Genomic DNA, 20,980 nt, shown 5'->3' on the forward strand with positions numbered 1-20,980 from the left:
GTGAAAAGGGGCGCTGTGTTTGTCAGGACTGTGGTCCTTTACCGTGTTGGTGCAAACAGCTGAACAGAATGGACAAGTGACCCAGCAGCAGTTACACAGCTGGTCAATCAGGATCTGATCAGGCTGCAGCCTGTATTTCTTGATCTCATCAGGTGAGAGATCTCCCATCATCTCCTTGTTGGATGTGAGACCTGTTTCTATCTGCTCTTCAAGAAAGTCACAATTGTCTATGTCACTGAAACCTTCACAACTAATACTCAATTTAACCTTATGCTCAGTCAGCCTGGAAAATTCTTTCACCCACATCTCAATGTTTCCTCTCTGTGTTTTTACTGCTTTTGTTGCATCGTGCAAAGCTTTTATCAGAAGCTTTGTGATGTTTTCAACATTCCTCCTGAGAATATTTTGTACCTTATCTCTATTGTCTTTGATGTATTTCTCTACTTCTTTTCCAATGAATGTCTCCATATATTTCTTCGGTGTATGGATGTAGGTCATGAAACCATCAAAGTCTTCATTCTCAGCCAACAATTTCATCATGTGCTTCTCCAGGTTCGTCCTGTTCCCATTGAACACTGGATGGTTACATCTCATCTCATCAGCTAGATTTGTGGCTGAGTCGATACAGGAGGCCTCAATGGTGGAATCCTTCAGTTGGTCACAGATCAATCCTCCAAAGACCACAGATGATGAGCTGTCTTTGCAGAAGGCTTTGAAAGCTTTAAAGAATTGTGGTTTCTTGCTTTCAGCATAAATGGATACATCGTTGCTGTGTTTGAATTTTTTGTGGGAGTCTTCGAGCCAGCTCTTTAATCTGTCACATACATACAAAACCAGCTCAATACTAAACTCTTTGTTCAGAGTGAATTTCTTCCCAGAGTGAAAGGCTTCCACTGCTTTTATTACATTTTTGCCTACTTCATGCAAGTATGTAATATTATAGCCTGGTATTGCCACTTGTTTGGCTTGTATTGTTGTGAGAGCCTCTTCTTCAACGGCACTGATCAAGTCTCTGATCAGTTTCTGTTCCTCATTAGAAAGACCTCCGCTCATGAAAAATTGTTTGGCCCATTCAAAATGTATCCGGAAATATTTTTTTACTTCGCCTTCGTCGTGATTATTGTGCTTTCTAGTCAGATAACAGCTGTAATTTCCAGCCTCTGGGATTTCTTTGTAACTGCCACTGGTCTTTGTTTGATCAATCATTTGCCATTCAAAACCGAGCTCCATCAGAACGACTGTTACATCGTCTGCTATGTTGATATTGGCAATCGGTTTTGTGTGTGCTGTTAGTTGTGAAATCCATTCACTCCAAAGAGAGTTAAAGTGTTTCTGAAGTTCCTCTTCATCTTTGTCCTTGAACGTCAGAGCGAGCTCTTTGCTCTTCTGTAGCAGGTTTTTCTCAAGCTCTGTCTTCTTTTCATCCAGTTTTTTACAAGCTTCTTTCTGTTGGATAACAGCATTTAATTTTTTTGCAACTTGCTCCACCATTCCATCAAGAAACTCTTTGATTTTGGTCTCAAACCGGCTTTGCCACTGAGCCAGTACTTCACTGTCTCCATCCTTGTCAAAATAATCTGTCAGACTTTTTGTTATTTTTTCCCATGCTTCATTAAGTTGGTTATGAAGATCAGGGTGACTGATTTTGTCAACTGTTCCGTTTTCAATTTTAACGTGAAGCTGGTTTTCAACAGCCAACATCTTGTTTCTCAGGGTCCAGGTCCAGTTCCCATACGCTACCTCAAGTTTTCTGTACACTGATATTTCATAAGTGTTCTTGAAGCTGAAAACAAAGTTTTCATTTAACAGAGCATTCCACAGGTCCTGAACTTTGCTTTTGAACTGTGATAAAGTAATCCCAGTGGACTGTGAAGATCTAGAGATGATAAAGTTCTTCAGATCTTGGATGCTTTCACTGTAACCTGGATTGGGAGGAGCCATGGGTGGGCTTCCCTCCCACAACTGGGCAAAGTATTTGACATCTTCATGCACATTAAATGAAATGACACTACTAAAGCTTTGAGCGTCATAAACCTCCTCTTCTGCAGCTAGTTGAACCATCTTGTCCAGTTTTTCTTGCAGACGTCGCCTTCCCTCCATGTTCCTTTCTGCAGCTGCTACATCTGCAACATTCTGGTGAACAAACACACAGCTGGGAGAAAGTTTAACGACCTTCATCCTCATGAAAGCCTGGACGACAATTTGCAAAACATCTTGCATCTCAGAGGGGTTCTCTCCAAAGACGTTGATCAGTGTCATGTTTCCCAGACCTACAACAAATGTGGCCAGTTCATTGTCACGATGAAGAGCACTATGACCTGCTAGCTCAAGAGCACGAAGTCCTTCAGTGTCCACCACCAGAACATAATCAAACTTCAGGAGGTCCCTCAGCTCGTCTGACACTTTGAGCAGCTGCATAAATGCACCTTTTGTTCATCTGCCAGCACTCACTGCAAACTGTAATCCAAACATGGCATTCAGCATTGTTGATTTTCCACTGCTCTGGATGCCTAAAACGGACAAAACAAAAACTCTCTTGTCACCCAGTTTTTGGATGACTTCTTCTAAAAGTCTTGGGATCCATGTTATAGGCACATGACCTGCATCACCATCCATCAGCTCGATTGGGTGACCTGATATCATCAGCTCTGCAGCCAGTTCAGGGTACTGGGACCAGTCTGTTTGTCCTGTCAGTGGTTGTTTCTGCAGAGATGCATGGGCTTCATAGATCTGACCCATTTCTCTATAGATGTGCTCCAAGCCGAACGTTGCTTTATGTAGTTTCTCTGATATTTGTTCAAGCTCCTGTTGCTTTGCTCTGAGCTGATCGGACTGCTCCGTTTTCTCTTTCAACATCAACACCTCTGACCATGTGCCATCATAGTTTTGGAGAATTGAAGAGACATTCTCTGTGGTGAGGTCGTCTATTAAGAGCTGGGTCCATTTCAGGAAATACTCTTTCTCACTGGGCGTCAGAGATGAGATGCCTTCAACAAATACATTTACAAGTTCACCACAAAAATTCCTACATTGAATTTCTCTAATTTCTTTCAGTTTCTGCTGCTTTTGGCTTTTATCCATCTCAGCTTGGTCTTTGAGGCGATACTGTTTCTTGTTTGTGTCACACCACTTCTGCCACATTTCACCTTGACAAGTGAGGAATTTCTCTTTAATCGCAGAAACATCATGTCCCTTGATTAAATCCATCACCTTCTCTGCAGCAGCTTTTCCCTTTTGGCAGGCTTCGTCTTCTTCATCCAGCCTGATTCCAGAGACCGTAGCCATGGACTCAAGCTGAAAGGAATCATGGGGTCCAGCTAGAATATTTTGAATGATTCTTTTCAACTCTTCAGAAACATTTGACTGGCCTCTGTCTTTCAGACCAATTGAATACTTCCCCTTGGTGAACTGAACAGTATTGGATTTCTCTTCAACAATAAGTAAAATTAGAGGCTTTGTAGACTTCATGAGGTCTTCAATAAGGTTTCTGTCACTTTCACTCCGAGCAGAGACGAGAACAACAGTGACTGAGGATTTTTCACTCAGTATGCTGCACTGCTTTTCGAGACGCCGAGCATCACCGTGAAGGTTACAGAAAGCAGTGCAGTCAGTGAACGCATCGTTGGATTTACCAGCAGGGCAGTACCAGGCAATCTCTGCTACTCCTTCCATCAAATGGCGAGTTTTGGTGCTTCCCTGGCAGTCTCTGTGGTAGAAGGTGTTATGACGGCTGCTGATCAAATTGTTTATCAGCTGAGACTTGGAGAGCGACAGTGAACCCAGGCGGAAAAATGACACCATGGGTGTCGTGGCGTTGCAGATTGGCACAGTCTTCAATGTGACAGTGTTTGAATTATCTTGGTTTCCTGTTGCTTTCCATGTTTTCTTTATTTGTCTGAAAGTCCACAATGGACATTGGATATCCATCGTGACTGGGTCAGGAACAAGCAAAGGTAGGGCGTACTGACACTGGGATAATTTAGTTATTAGATTCTGCTTTAAAAAGCTGTCTGAGCAGTGAAAAAGTGCCATTTGTATGTCCATGGGATGCACACTTTGCTGTTTTGATTCACTACTGTCTGGCATATAAAGAAATGCAGCAAAAACATCTTTTTCTGCCTCAACAGTGCTGGACTGTGGAACAAGATCTGACTGTCCTGGATCTGGATCATCTTGTGTGATAGGAATATATCTGGCTGTGTAGTCTAACAACATCAACTTCTGTGAAAACATAAGAACAACATCCTTCTCACATGTGCCAGGCTCCTGTTTCAGAGGTGGACGTATTTTAAGGAAGTCAGCAGGAGTCAGCTTCTGTCTGTACTTGTCTTGAAGGCAAAGTCTTCCCAGGAGACTGGAGAATTCAGCTTCTCGTGTCTTCATAGTAGACTCATCAGACGACTTGGGCAGCTGCTACAAATAAGCAGAGAATTGTGCATGTTGTGAAGCCAGAGGTAGCACAATACTGCAGAATGTGAATGAACTGTTCCTGCGTCTGAATTTAGAGGGTTTTTTTTTTTTTACCTTTCTCCTGGTTTCATCCATAGCTGAATGTAAAGAATCTGAAACATATTTAAAATGTGATTATCACAAAGTCAGAACAAGTTTGAAGTTTAAACCTTTGTTGATACTGACTTTATTACCATGTAATACATGTGTAACAGTGACCTTTGCAGGAGATTCAAGCCACATCTTATTTTCAAGACTCAATGAACGTTTGATTTACCTTAATGGGAAAGTGTCACAATATTAACAGTCCAACCTGATTGTTGCTGTCCAAAATGGTGGATTTCCTCTCTTAAAATGTTGCAGTGAAATTTGAGATTCTTTTTAGATTAGTTTTAATTACATTGCTGGAAGGATTGTTTTTGCTGCTCATTGTAACTGAGTAATTTACACTTATTTCATCTCCCTCTCTCTCTCTGTCAAACTTACCTTGTTGATTTCCCTGGAACTCTGAGGACTTGATCTTGTCTTCTTCATGGGCTCCCTCACACTTGGGTCGGGTGTAACAGCTGGGATTATTTTCTTGGACCATGACGTCTACCTTTTCCAACAGTGTCACCATTTCTCTTTGGTCTGTCATACCTTTTTTGCATGTGTGGTATCTTTTGTCATTAAAACTATCGTCTCCTTTCAGGTTTGTCAACGCACTTTTACATTGTTCATCAGACTCGTGAGTCACAACTGTCAGCAAATATGGCAACGATTCCTCTCCAAAAGCTTTCTCTAACCACTGACGTCCTGCTCTATAAGAGCTTTCATGATGACTGTTGGACACCAGTAAAATAAAGGCATGAACGCCTTTATTCAACTGACACGTTTCACTGTTTTGGTGACCGAGCAGATTAATGACTGAGATGTGACGACCACATAAGTCGTACAGTCCCTCTGAAATCTGGTCCACATTTGCTTGCTTGTCATGGTCAAATAAGATGTTTTGTGATCCTGTCTTCATGGAATTGGTGTCACCAACTAACACAAGTGTGAGTTCAGCTACCACTGAAACAAAATACACAGAGAACTTTGATCTTAATATACAGAAGAAAAATAAAATAAACCTAATAAATTTCAACTTTATATATTGACTTCAATACTTTTACTATTTCATCACTACACTGATGTAACTGAGGTGTACAATAGTTTTTAAAACTTAAAAAATTACCTTCATCACTTGAAGACATCTTGATTTTAGAATCCCATAAGTCCTGGAGCACCAGTGGGTCACCTCCTGTAAAATACAAGTTAACCTTTAAATAAAATTGACTTGTAACGTTCTGGTAAAGACCAGAATGTGGAGAGAAATGGTTCAAAACAGGTGAGAGGAAACACTGGATTTTGGGGAGGGAGAGCCTAAATACACAATAAAAGGTTCAGAAAAAGATGGGAAGTGGATCCACGTAAAGCTCGGTTCAACCGTTTCCCAGTTGGCTGTGGTTCTGGATGTCATTTATAGGCAGATCATGACAGTCAATTCAGTCTCATGAGAAATAGTTCAAGAACTATTTTTCAAAGTTAATAACACATCAGACATATAAATAAATAAACTGAACAGAGTAGATTATTCAGCATTTGATCAGCTGCACTTAACGGCATTATTTGCACGTTCAAATTCTGCCTCTGGGACACACATTTTATTAAAAAATAACTTCATTATATTGTTAGCTTTACTTTTGTAAATGAAAACTTTTTTTTTTTATTGTTGCAGGGTCACTGTCACTAATTTTGCAGTCTGCCACAGATCACCTCGACAAAGAAGGAATTTGTCTTTAATCTCAGAAACATCATGTTCCTTGATTAAATCCATCACCTTCTTTGCAGAAGCTTTTCCCTTTTTGCAGACTCCATCCGACCTGATTCCAGAGACCTCACCCCTGGACTCAAGCTGAAAGGAATCATGGGGTCTCTGTCTTTCAGAGTAATTCTATACTTCCCCTTGGTGAACTCAACAGCATTAGATTTCTCTAATTAGGGGTTTTGGAGGCTTCACAAGGTCTTTTTTATGTAGGCTGATAAACTATTTTTTTATATCTTCCCCACCTGCCTTTGACCACACATATTATACAGAAAACAGTAAATCATCTTTTCCAATTCATGCCGTTCTTGCTCTTTAGGATTTCAAATTCGGATCATTCAAGACTAGTTTAGATAGTCAGATAAGCAGAAAGCCCATGTTGTCACAAAGTGTCAAGTTTGAATAAATGATTGAAGATAGTTGGAATTTTGTGTGTGTAGCTCTTTACTCAGACCTCAAATTTAGAAGTCATTAATGGCATATTTGCATAATATCAATTTTGTTAGTCTGTTGAATGAGAACACTCACCTTCTCTTTCGTGTGCCTTCAGCACCGATGAATCTCAGATGGTGATTATTTTATATGCACAACTTAAGAATATACAGTTTCTCCCTATTTAGCATCAGAGGTGAACCATGGAACAAAGGAGGCTGATCCGATGGATTAGGTTCTGCTGTTGCTTTACATGAGATCACACTGTGCATTTTAGCCATTCAGTGAACTCTTGTTTTTGCGTGAGCCACAAGTGAAAGTAAAATTCAGCTCCTTTTCTCTTAAAGCTTGTGACTCAGCAGACACGAGGACAGGTGATCATTATCCACTGACACAAGTCATAAAGCACAGGCAAACTCCAATTCACAATCTGGGTACAATGATCTTTTTGACAGAGTTAAACACCTTGTGCATTTTACTTAGATACATTTTGCTGTATTACAGGTCAGAAAAAGTTTGTCGTGATTGAAAATAAAACAGGCAATGCTGTTGTAACTCTACAAACAGTTTGCCTTTGAGACGTTTTTCGCATCTCCTCTTCTCAAACCACTGCCAGAGCCAGTTTGATTTTGCATGCCATTGTGATTTTTAGAAGCTGATCTTTAGTTCAATGATCCAGAACCCCTTCTGTAGGAGCAGCAATAAATTGCTGCTGTAAATCGGTAGTCAGTCAAGGTTGTCGATCAGGTTCAATACCTTGGTGACGAGGGCTGAGATCTACTGAATCTGAGGTGTCCATAAGCCCCTGCTAGGGACCCTCCCCAGAAACACCCATCTTAAAATGTCCTGTCATGATCACAGATGTAGGGACTAGAAACAAATCAAGAAGGTATACCTGTCGCAATTAGCATATTTCAGTACGTCTGTCTACTTGTACACTATATACAGGGAACAAACCAAACAACTTTACCTCCTGACTGAGGTCATCATCTGCTGATGACACCCATTTGATAAGCGCAGCTCATCTACTTTCTGCTCTAATTAGAACTAAGCAAAAATGAGCAGAAGCCAAATAAATGAGTACAAAAGGCTGATAACAATGAGGAGATTCTCAAAGATTCGGTCCACTGAGGTTATGCAATCGAGTAACCTTTACATTTGGCAAAAAAATAAGAAAATAAATAAGCGAAGTGTGTTTCAGCTGAAATGTGACTGTCGGGTTTTTACTTTTTTTGTTTTTTAAAGAACTGTATAATGCTTTAATATTTAATCAAACCTGTATTTGTTGTGATATGTTTTCATGTAATATATGTATAGTCTTTTAATATTATTTATAAATATATTAAAAATATACAGATTAATAATCTCATTTGGGATCAAACAAGAGGTAGGAGGTAAGGTAAGGTAAGGTAAGAGAGAGTTGCTGAGAAATGTCATCATGTTTTGTCCTAGAAGCTGCCACAAACAAAGACCTATTTCCTCAATCACATATTGACAACCAGCCTTGAGCAAAACCTCATTTTATTCTGGAAATTCCTGTTTCCAAGTTTCCAAACACAAGAGCATTGATATCAAGGTGACCTCTAACAACATCAGCTTCTGTAGAAAAGTAAGAGCGAGATCCTTCTTACATGAGTCAGGCTCCTGTTTCAGAGGTTGAAATATTTTAAGGAAGTCACTAGGAGTCATCTTCTGTCCAAATAATCAGAGAATCATGCATGTTGTGAAGAGAAGTACTGCAATACTGCAGAAAATGAAGGAAGAGCTCACTTTTTTTCTCGTCTAACACCCACTTGTATCAGACCAGGTGGGCTCTGTTTTTTAGTCACTTTAACTTCACTCTAATCTGTCGCACAGGCTCTTGAAAAGTCAAGCCAGGTGCCCTTTCTTGTCTATTCCCCCTAGGGGAGTCCTGTTCCTTGCCTGACCGCATCCTGCCTCCCAAATGGCAATGATGCAAATGACCTGGCACTCCATTTTAACCCTCGTTTCCATGACAACGCTGATGGATCTGTTCTGGTTTTTAACTGAAAGACAGCTGGGTGTTGCGGTGAAGTGAGAAGGGAAACACCCAACCCCTTACACAGAGGCAAGGAAGCCAAGGTAAGAGAGATTTGTTGAGAGTTGTTGTCATGTTTTGTCCTAAAAGCTGCCACAGTTTATAGAAAGAAATGCAGACCTATTCCCTCAATCACATCGTGATAACCAGCCTGGAGCAGAACCTCATTTCATTCTAATTTATTCTGTTTTCTTCTTCAGATTGTGTTGAAGCTGGCTGGAGATGTGTTTGAAGTGGAAATTCCCGATGACCATGAATTCAAGTTTCCAAACCAGGAGAGTGTTGATGTCATCAGTTACATCAGGATTGGTGGAGACTTCAAACTGACATCTTTGAAGATCTGCTAAGAGATACTTACATGGTCAGACTCTTCCACTGGAGGGCAATAATCACTAACAGGATTTAGATGGTTACGATTCCATAAAATATTCACAAGGACAGAGAAACATAAACCATTTAAATCTCAGATCGTTGTGTGTTTCCTTTTTTAAGCCAAGTAGTTGATCAAAAAGGAGCTAAATAGGACAAGAAAAAATGTTTGACATTGTAGGTTCGATTTTACAGGGTCTGTCAAATTTGAACCAAGTTGAGTTCTGCTTTTGATCACTGAATATTTGCTCATACACAAATGTGTATGTGTATTTTTTACCAGTGGATCCCGAGCAGGTTGAAATTTGAGCTGACTAAAAAATACATTTAACTCATCAGTGTATCAAAAGCTGAGACCTTAGCTAAACCCCTTCAATCAGAACTAAAAGAGTCAAAAAGGACGTTGGTAGCATCTTGTGGGTCCGTTCAAATCTGTGTCCAGCCATGCTCGATGCTTGATGTCTGCAGGAGGCTGGTGGTGTAGAGGCCTTGCTGAAGGACATCAGTGCTGAACTGTTCACTTTCATTTCCATCCATCCCCAATCCAATAAAATAGGGAAGAAATGTAAAAAAAAAAGGGCAATTCCTGATTAATCTGACAGCTCTTATATCAACAGAAAATGTGTGTAAAAAAGAAATCAATCAACACTTTAATTATTCTGTAATATATTTATTATTGAAAATGTTCCTAATTTTACAGCCTTTAAACTGTTGATGATAATAATGAGGATAATATTTCATCCTGCCCACTTTGATCCTCACCTGCAGGTGAAGCCAACATGTTGGAATTATTAACATGATAATTAACATTTACTGATGACAGCAAGTGACTTTATAGTTCTGAATACAACTGAACACAAAAACAAGTGTAAAACTAGAAAAAACAGATTTCTAAGATCCTTCCCAATTTGATGAAAGGTGAGAACAAAAACTAACACAAAGGTGATTATTTAATTTAAGCACAATTGCAAACTAGATTTAAAGTCCAGCTAATCAAAAGAGATGAATCTCTTATCTTTCTTTAATGAAGCCAAAACATTTTGCCTTTTCATTCAAAGCAAAACATCATACATGAATTTTGAAACCCAACATTTTCAAATCATTTTGTCAAATCCTGTCACTCAATTTACATCCAATTTTTATAGAATTTACATAGAATTTTTTCAAGACATCATCATAGCAACACTTCTAAAGCAGGCTTTATATGAAGAATGTATACTGCTGTAAAGGGAAACAAAAGTATTTTGTCAGCAGTTTTCTCTTCCCTTCCACTCTGCATCAAAAGACTGGAGAATAGCTTCATGCTCAGTGTTGCTGTTGCTCCAAGATTTCAACCAACCCTCCAGTTCTCCACCATAGGCTTGTGTTTGAGGCTACAGTTCATCCAGACTTTTGATGGCATCTTCTTTCTTAATTTCTCCCCAGTTATTGGGGATTTCTCCTTTCCCAGTGAAACGTAAGCCGTAGCGCTTCTCAAGCTCCTTTTGAAATCGATAGGTGAACCATTTCCAAAAAGGCAGCAATGATCCATCAGAAGTAATCTCCCATGAGGCATACCACTCTCCAGCTGTTTGATATTGCTTGTAAGGTATGGACACATCTGGATCATGATCAGGGCAGAAGACCCAGTCACTCGCAACCAAAGTTGTGCAGGAATCAACGACAAAAATATTGGTGTCACGATATCGGAAACTGTTGACCCCAGTGGGTCTGTGAAAAGGGACGCTGTGTTTGTCAGGACTGTGGTCCTTTACCGTGTTGGTGCAAACAGCTGAACAGAATGGACAAGTGACCCAGCAGCAGTTACACAGCTGGTCAATCAGGATCTGATCAGGCTGCAGCCTGTATTTCTTGATCTCATCAGGTGAGAGATCTCCCATCATCTCCTTGTTGGATGTGAGACCTGTTTCTATCTGCTCTTCAAGAAAGTCAAAATTGTCTATGTCACTGAAACTTTCACAACTAATACTCAATTTAACCTTATGCTGAGTCAGCCTGGAAAATTCTTTCACCCACATCTCAATGTTTCCTCTCTGTGTTTTTACTGCTTTTGTTGCATTGTGCAAAGCTTTTATCAGAAGCTTTGTGATGTTTTCAACATTCCTCTTGAGAATATTTTGTACCTCATCTCTATTGTCTTTGATGTATTTCTCTACTTCTTTTCCAATGAATGTCTTCATATATTTCTTCGGTGTATGGATGTAGGTCATGAAACCATCAAAGTCTTCATCCTCAGCCAACAATTTCATCATGTGCTTCTCCAGGTTCGTCCTGTTCCCATTGAACACTGGATGGTTACATCTCATCTCATCAGCTAGATTTGTGGCTGAGTCGATATAGGAGGCCTCGATGGTGGAACCCTTCAGTTGGTCACAGATCAATCCTCCAAAGACCACAGATGATGAGCTGTCTTTGCAGAAGGCTTTGAAAGCTTTAAAGAATTGTGGTTTCTTGCTTTCAGCATAAATGGATACATCGTTGTTGTGTTTGAATTTTTTGTGGGAGTTTTCGAGCCAGTTCTTTAATCTGTCACATACATACAAAACCAGCTTAATACTAAACTCTTTGTTCAGAGTGAATTTCTTCCCAGAGTGAAAGGCTTCCACTTCTTTTATTACATTTTTGCCTACTTCATGCAAGTATGTAATATTATAGCCTGTTATTGCCACTTGTTTGGCTTGTATTGTTGTGAGAGCCTCTTCTTCAACGGCACTGATCAAGTCTCTGATCAGTTTCTGTTCCTCATTAGAAAGACCTCCGTTCATGAAAAATTGTCTAGCTCGTTCAAAACGTATTCGTGCATATTCTTTTACTTGGTCTTCGTCTTGATTATTGTGCTTTCTAGTCACATAACAGCTGTAATTTCCAGCCTCTGGGATTTGTTTGTAACTGCCGCTGGTCTTTTTTTGATGAATCATTTTCCATTCAAAACCGAGCTCCATCAGAACGACTGTTACATCGTCTGCTATGTTGATATCAGCAATCGGTTTTGTGTGTGCTGTTAGTTCTGAAATCCATTCAGTCCAAAGAGAGTTAAAGTGTTTCTGAAGTTCCTCTTCATCTTTGTCCTTTAACGTCACAGCGAGCTCTTTGCTCTTCTGTAGCAGGATTTTCTCAAGCTCTGTCTTCCTTTCATCAAGTTTTTTACAAGCTTCTTTCTGTTGGATAACAGCATTTAATTTTTTTGCAACTTGCTCCACCATTCCATCAAGAAACTCTTTGATTTTGGTCTCAAACCGGCTTCGCCACTGAGCCAGTACTTCACTGTCTCCATCCTTGTCAAAATAATCTGTCATACTTTTTGTTATTTTTTCCCATGCTTCGTTGAGTTGGTTATGAAGATCAGGGTGACTGATTTTGTCAACTTTTCCGTTTTCAATTTTGACGTAAAGCTGGTTTTCAACAGCCAACATCTTGTTTCTCAGGGTCCAGGTCCAGTTCCCATACGCTACCTCAAGTTTTCTGTACACTGATATTTCATAAGTGTTCTTGAAGCTGAAAACAAAGTTTTCATTCAACAGAGCATTCCACAGGTCCTGAACTTTGCTTTTGAACTGTGATAAAGTAATCCCAGTGGACTGTGAAGCTTTAGAGATGATAAAGTTCTTCAGATCTTGGATGCTTTCACTGTAACCTGGATTGGGAGGAGCCATGGGTGGGCTTCCCTCCCACAACTGGGCAAAGTATTTGACATCTTCCTGCACATTAAATGAAATGACACTACTGAATCTTTGAGCGTCATAAACCTCCTCTTCTGCAGCTAGTTGAACCATCTTGTCCAGTTTTTCTTGCAGACGTCGCCTTCCCTCCATGCTCTTTTCTGCAGCTGCTACATCTGCAACATTCTGGTGAACAAACACACAGCTGGGAGAAAGTTTAACGACCTTCATCCTCATGAAAGCCTGGACGACAATTTGCAAAACATCTTGCATCTCAGAGGGGTTCTCTCCAAAGACGTTGATCAGTGTCATGTTTCCCAGACCTATGACAAATGTGGCCAGTTCATTGTCACGATGAAGAGTACTATCACCTGCTAGCTCAAGAGCACAAAGTCCTTCAGTGTCCACCACCAGAACATAATCAAACTTCAGGAGGTCCCTCATCTCGTCTGACACTTTGAGCAGCTGCATAAATGCACCTTTTGTGCATCTGCCAACACTCACTGCAAACTGTAATCCAAACATGGCATTCAGCATTGTTGATTTTCCACTGCTCTGGATGCCTAAAACGGACAAAACAAAAACTCTCTTGTCACCCAGTTTTTGGATGACTTCTTCTAAAAGTCTTGGGATCCATGTTATAGGCACATGACCTGCATCGCCATCCATCAGCTCGATTGGGTGCCCTGATATCATCAGCTCTGCAGCCAGTTCAGGGTACTGGGACCAGTCTGTTTGTCCTGTCAGTGGTTGTTTCTGCAGAGATGCATGGGCTTCATAGATCTGACCCATTTCTCTATAGATGTGCTCCAAGCCGAACGTTGCTTTATGTAGTTTCTCTGATATTTGTTCAAGCTCCTGTTGCTTTGCTGTGAGCTGATCGGACTGCTCTGTTTTCTCTTTCAACATCAACACCTCTGACCATGTGCCATGATAGTTTTGGAGAATTGAAGAGACATTCTCTGTGGTGAGGTCGTCTATTAAGAGCTGGGTCCATTTCAGGAAATACTCTTTCTCACTGGGTGTCAGAGATGAGATGCCTTCAACAAATACATTTACAAGTTCACCACAAAAATCCCTACATTGACTTTCTCTAATTTCTTTCAGTTTCTGCTGCTTTTGGCTTTTATCCATCCCAGCTTGGTCTTTGAGGCGATACTGTTTCTTGTTTGTGTCACACCACTTCTGCCACATTTCACCTTGACAAGTGAGGAATTTCTCTTTAATCGCAGAAACATCACGTCCCTTGATTAAATCCATCACCTTTTCTGCAGCAGCTTTTCCCTTTTGGCAGGCTTTGTCTTCTTCATCCAGCCTGATTCCAGAGACCGCAGCCATGGACTCAAGCTGAAAGGAATCATGGGGTCCAGCTAGAATATTTTGAATGATTCTTTTCAACTCTTCAGAAACATTTGACTGGCCTCTGTCTTTCAGACCAATTGAATACTTCCCCTTGGTGAACTGAACGGTATTGGATTTCTCTTCAACAATAAGTAAAATTAGAGGCTTTGTAGACTTCATGAGGTCTTCGATAAAGTTTATGTCACTTTTACTCCGAGCAGAGATGAGAACAACAGTGACTGAGGATTTTTCACTCAGTATGCTGCGCTGCTTTTTGAGAAGCCGAGCATCACCGTGAAGGTTACAGAAAGCAGTGCAGTCAGTGAACGCATCGTTGGATTTACCAGCAGGGCAGTACCAGGCAATCTCTGCTACTCCTTCCATCAAATGGCGAGTTTTGGTGCTTCCCTGGCAGTCTCTGTGGTAGAAGGTGTTATGACGGCTGCTGATCAAATTGTTTATCAGCTGAGACTTGGAGAGCGACAGTGAACCCAGGCGGAAAAATGACACCATGGGTGTCTTGGCGTTGCAGATTGGCACAGTCTTCAATGTGACAGTGTTTGAATTATCTTGGTTTCCTGTTGTTTTCCATGTTTTCTTTATTTGTCTGAAAGTCCACAATGGACATTGGATATCCATCGTGACTGGGTCAGGAACAAGCAAAGGTAGGGCGTACTGACACTGGGATAATTTAGTTATTAGATTCTGCTTTAAAAAGCTGTCTGAGCAGTGAAAAAGTGCCATTTGTATGTCCATGGGATGCACACTTTGCTGTTTTAATTCACTACTGTCTGGAACACAAAAAAATGCAGCAAAAACATCTTTTTCTGCCTCAACAGTGCTGGACTGTGGAACAAGATCTGACTGTCCTGGATCTGGATCATCTTGTGTGATAGGAATATATCTGGCTGTGTAGTCTAACAACATCAACTTCTGTGAAAACATAAGAACAACATCCTTCTCACATGTGCCAGGCTCCTGTTTCAGAGGTGGACGTATTTTAAGGAAGTCAGCAGGAGTCAGCTTCTGTCTGTACTTGAAGTCTTGAAGGCAAAGTCTTCCCAGGAGACTGGAGAATTCAGCTTCTGGTGTCTTCATAGGAGACTCATCAGACGACTTGGGCAACTGCTACAAATAAGCAGAGAATTGTGCATGTTGTGAAGCCCGAGGTAGCACAATACTGCAGAATGTGAATGAACTGTTCCTGTGTCTGAATTTAGAAGTTTTTTTTTACCTTTCTCCTGGTTTCATCCACAGCTGGATGTAAAGAATCTGAAACATATTTAAAATGTGATTATTACCAAGTCAGAACGAGATGAGACAGGAACAGTTTAACGTGATGAACCATCTGAAGTCTGAACCTTTGTTGATACTGACTTTATTACCATGTAATACATGTGTAACAGTGACCTTTGCAGGAGATTCAAGCCACAGCTTATTTTCAAAACTCAACGAACGTTTGATTCACCTTAATGGGAAAGTGTCTCAATATTAACAGTCCAACCTGAGTGTTGCTGTCCAAAATGGTGGATTTTCTGGCACCTCTCTTAAAATGTTGCAGTGAAATTTGAGATTCTTTTCAAATTAGTTTTAATTACATTGCTGGAGGGATTGTTTTTGCTGTTCAATGTAACTGAGTAATTTACACTTATTTCATCTCTCTCTCTCTCTGTTGAACTTACCTTGTTGATTTCCCTGGAACTCTGAGGACTTGATCTTGTCTTCTTCATGGGCTCCCTCACACTTGGGTCGGGTGTAACAGCTGGGATTATTTTCTTGGACCATGACGTCTACCTTTTCCAACAGTGCCAAGATTTCTGTTTCGTCTGGCATACCTTTTTTGCATGTGTGGTATCTTTTGTCATTAAAACTATCGTCTCTTTTCAGGTTTGTCAACGCACTTTTACATTGTTCATCAGACTCGTGAGTCACAACTGTCAGCAAATATGGCAACGATTCCTCTCCAAAAGCTTTCTCTAACCACTGACGTCTTGCTCTATAAGAGCTTTCATGATGACTGTTGGACACCAGTAAAATAAAGGCATGAACGCCTTTATTCAACTGACACGTTTCACTGTTTTGGTGACCGAGCAGATTAATGACTGAGATGTGACGACCACATAAGTCGTACAGTCCCTCTGAAATCTGCTCCATGTCATGGTCAAATAAGATGTTTTGTGATCCTGTCTTCATGGAATTGGTGTCACCAACTAACACAAGTGTGAGTTCAGCTGCCACTGAAACAAAATACACAGAGAACTTTGATCTTAATATACAGAAGAAAAATAAAATAAACCTAATAAATCTCAACTTTATATATTGACTTCAATACTTTTACTATTTCATCACTACACTGATGTAACTGAGGTGTACAATAGTTTTCAAAACTTAAAAAATTACCTTCATCACTTGAAGACATCTTGATTTTAGAATCCCATAAGTCCTGGAGCACCAGTGGGTCACCTCCTGTAAAATACAAGTTAACCTTTAAACAAAATTGACCTGTAACGTTCTGGTAAAGACCAGAATGTGGAGAGAAATGGTTCAAAACAGGTGAGAGGAAACACTGGATTTTGGGGAGGGAGAGCCTAAATACACAATAAAAGGTTCGGAAAAAGATGGGAAGTGGATCCACGTAAAGCTCGGTTCAACCGTTTCCCAGTTGGCTGTGGTTCTGGATGTCATTTCTAGGCAGATCATGACAGTCAATTCAGTCTCATGAGAGATAGTTCAAGAACTATTTTTCAAAGTTAATAACACATCAGACTAATAAATAAATAAACTGAACAGAGTAGATTATTCAGCATTTGATCAGCTGCACTTAACGGCATTATTTGCACATTCAAATTCTGCCTCTGGGACACACATTTTATTAAAAAATAACTTCATTATATTGTGAGCTTTACTTTTGTAAATGAAAACTGTTAATTTTTTTTATTGTTGCAGGGTCACTGTCACTAATTTTTCAGTCTGCCACAGATCACCTCGACAAAGAAGGAATTTCTCTTTAATCTCAGAAACATCATGTTCCTTGATTAAATCCATCACCTTCTTTGCAGAAGCTTTTCCCTTTTTGCAGACTCCATCCGACCTGATTCCAGAGACCTCACCCCCGGACTCAAGCTGAAAGGAATCATGGGGCCTCTGTCTTTCAGAGTAATTCTATACTTCCCCATGGTGAACTCAACAGCATTGGATTTCTCTTCAAGAATAAGTAAAATTAGGGGTTTTGGAGGCTTCACAAGGTCTTTTTTATGTAGGCTGATAAACCATTTTTTCAATATCTTCCTCACCTGCCTTTGACCACACATATTACGGTATATAGAAAACAGTAAATCTCTACAATCAGTCTCTTTTCATCTTTTCCAATTTATGCCATTCTTGCTCTTTAGGATTTCAAACAAATTCGGATCATTCAAGACTAGTTAACCTAGTTTAGATAGTCAGATAAGCAGGAAGCCCATGTTGTCACATAAAAGTTTCCACGTCTCCAAGGTGAAGCCGGTCGCTGAGTCGGATCTGGTCCCTCCCCCCCGTGTTGTGGATGGGGTCCTGCCGACACAGTCCGGAGCATCCTGGATGTCCGTCACCGAGGACGAGAGTTCCAGTTCCTGGTCGACTGGGAGGGGTACGCGATCGTGGGTCCCCCGCCGTTTCATACTGGACAACAGCCTCCTCCGAGACTTCTACTCCGCCCACCCGGATAAGCCTGGGAGGGCGCCTGTTCTACCGTCGGAGAGTTTGGGTGTTTCCCCCACCCCACCCCACCCCAGCCCAGCTCGTTTGAGGTCTCCACGCCGCCCTGCTGGACTAGAGAACGCGCAGGACTTGACTCCTGTGTTGGGTCCGCTCTGGAGCTCTTTGTGCGCCCCGGAAGACTGGACGAGTGCTTCCCTGCGGTCCAGGAGGATTGCCGGTTTGATTTTGTTCAATAAAGACTAGTTTTGGACTTTTTATCACTGCGTTTAGCCTGCTTTCGGGTCCTGTAAAAACCGAAACCTTAACACTTTTTCATCCACCCAAAAAGACTTTAAGATAACATGAAGTTAGTCTGTTGAATGACAGTACCCCCCTTCTCTATCGTGTGCCTTCAGCACCGATTAAACTCAGATGGTGATTATTTTATATGTACAACTTTAGTGGGAAGCTAAGCAGGGTCGGGCCTGCTTCCGTTGGGTAACGTATTGCGTCACTTCCTGTCTTCTCAATGTTCGTGGGTGTGCCGTGTGTGTTGGTTTCACTTTTATTTAAACTTCTTTAAAATTGAATACTCGGGATATTCTAATCACTCGATAACAACAAGGAGAAATAATCCATATTTAAAAAAAATACAGGACTCCGCCGATTATTAGCACTAACATGGCCTCACCGTCACAAACACAACTGTAGAATATAATTACTATTTATGTATATTTCTTTTACAATCAACGATAGAATAAACTGTTTGACTAGCTGCTAGCAAGTGCGAAGTCAAATTCCAAGCATGCACTAATACAAAAATATTAACTGTTTACCTTAAATTGGTTATTTGCCCGCGATTAACACCCCTGAATCGGTCGAAGCAAAATGTAATTAATGATATGTCTGCTCTAGTAGGAATTATATTTACTTTCTTTATCCACTGACAGTTCCTAATATTCTTCTACGTCACTTCCTGAAACATAGCAGGAGTTTTCTGTAAGAAAACTACAAGTATTGACAAACTCATGAAGGTTTTTATTTTTGAAAGAACCACGTTTGGTTTGTAACAGTTCAGTAATAAATTTGTAAGTATTCTAGCAGACTTAAAAAAATTATTTTCTTTCATTATTTTGTCCATATACATATATATTTCCTCTAGGTGGTTACAAGCAGGAAAAGGGTTCATGTTACGAAATAATGTTTATCATGAATGTTCAAAAATTGTGTCCTCTTCAACCGATTCGACTGTTTTGTTACGTTTTAATACCGGAAGTAAAGGGCGTGGCCTTGGAGTTGAGGAACAGTTTACCGTATTGACCACAAGAGGGGAAACATTGGACATTAATCAAAGATAAAGAACAACTATCACTCCCGTCAGAGAAGCACGGACCACAGTTCTTTTGACACAGATGATTTATTGGCACGACATCGCCGTAAACACCATCACCACCGTCGAACTGTTTAGCACAAGACACAATTAAACAGGTTTCACATATACAACACGTACAAACGCAACATAAGAAAAACAGATTACCTCGCTGGCTGCACCCCTGAGGGAATGAGTCCACCATGAGCAAAGAATAATGTCTTAAAAAGAATGTCTTCTGCAACTTCCTCTTCTTGCAGTATTACCTCAAATAAAAGTTCGTGAAGTGGAGTACCACATTAAAGGTCCGTCACTAAACAAAGAACAGAAACCACTTCCGCCTGTATGATGTGTTAAATAAAGGAATTAAATATTCATAAAAATAAACAATGTTAAATAAAATATTCTACAGACATAAAATGACAACATAAATGATATTTATGGCAGTTAAACTCCCACCAAATCAGTTATTGTGATTTCAATACACACTTTACACCTTTGCTACAACCTTACGTTTTAACGTAACATTTAACGTAACAAGTGAACTATGACACTTATTCTGCTTCAACCAATACAACAATCTTTTGCACAGGCCGATCAAGATACACTGACTTAGTATTACGCTTCCCTTGTTTGTCTAAGGTTGAGTCACTGACTAACAGTTTCACTTTTCTAACCTTTCCATCTGCACTGGGATACACTTCTGTCACTCTTGCCAGTTTCCACTGATTTCTTGGAGAACTGTCCTCACAAATGATAACTATGTCATCAACCTTTGTATCTCTCTTATCTGTTTGCCAGATTTGTCTCTGCTGAAGATTAAGGAGATATTCTTTCCTCCACCTAACCCAAAACTCATTTGACAGAAACTGCACCTGTCGCCACCTCTTACGCATATACAGATCCTGCTTCACAAATTGACCAGGAGGGGGATACACTATGCTAGACTTCATCATGAGAATGTGGTTGGGAGTCAAAGGTTCGACACTTGTGGGATCATTTAAGTGTTCAATTGTTAGAGGCCTGCTGTTTATAACAGCCATCACCTCATACAGAAATGTGCGAAATGAAGCAGTGTCAAGTCTTTTAGCAGATTCATCCAGGATTGCAGTGAGAACACTTCTGATTGTCTTTATTTGTCTTTCCCATACACCTCCCATATGGCTTGATGATGGGGTGTTCATTAGGAACTCACATCCATATCCCTTCATTTGTTCATGGTTCAGATCTTTCATTGCATTCATGAACTCTCTTTTCGCCCCTACAAAGTTTGTGCCTTGATCACATCTCAGCTGTCTCACATTTCCACGGATTGCAATGAATGTGTGCAGCGCATTGATGAAAGCATCTGTGGTAAGATCATCCAACATTTCTATATGTACGGCTCTTGAACACATACATGTAAAAAGGAGACCATATTTCTTGAGTTCTTTTCTTGCTTCCTTCATGTAGAATGGTCCAAAGCAATCTAAGCCACAATATGTAAATGGAGGAGTACTTTCCATCCTGTCTTCTGGCAAATCTGCCATCTTTGGATCTTGTGTGTTTCTTCTGTACTTTCTGCACATCATACATTTGTGGATGTGTGAGGCAACTGCACTACTGCAGCCTATGATCCATATTCCACTCGATCTTAGTTCATTTACAGTTATGCCTCTTCCTTGATGATGCACCTTTTGGTGGTAATGCTTGATAAGTAAAAAAGATACATGGCTTGTCTTAGGCAAAATGACAGGATGCTTGACATGTGGGTGAAGACTAGACCTTGTCAAACGTCC

At 40.4% G+C, this 20,980-nt stretch overlaps 1 protein-coding gene and 1 long non-coding RNA gene across 2 annotated transcripts in view; both read right to left on the minus strand.

Moving 5' to 3' along the window:
• Positions 1–9,921: 9,921 nt before the first annotated feature.
• LOC115248675 (interferon-induced very large GTPase 1-like) overlaps positions 9,922–20,980 on the minus strand; it is a 33,114-nt gene continuing 22,055 nt past the window's right edge. The window contains exon 2 of the mRNA XM_029832431.1: positions 9,922–11,910. Coding sequence (XP_029688291.1) covers positions 10,529–11,910 — 1,382 coding nt within the window. The 3' untranslated portion in view covers positions 9,922–10,528. The remainder of the gene's footprint in view (positions 11,911–20,980) is intronic.
• On the minus strand, positions 15,066–15,850 carry LOC115248686 (uncharacterized). Its single transcript, XR_003887463.1, has 3 exons — positions 15,838–15,850; positions 15,390–15,427; positions 15,066–15,280 (listed from the first exon to the last, which is right to left on the minus strand). It is a non-coding gene; the product is annotated as an uncharacterized lncRNA (long non-coding RNA).

This window comes from Takifugu rubripes, unplaced genomic scaffold (assembly GCF_901000725.2).
Source record: "Takifugu rubripes unplaced genomic scaffold, fTakRub1.2, whole genome shotgun sequence".
Taxonomy (NCBI): domain Eukaryota; kingdom Metazoa; phylum Chordata; class Actinopteri; order Tetraodontiformes; family Tetraodontidae; genus Takifugu; species Takifugu rubripes.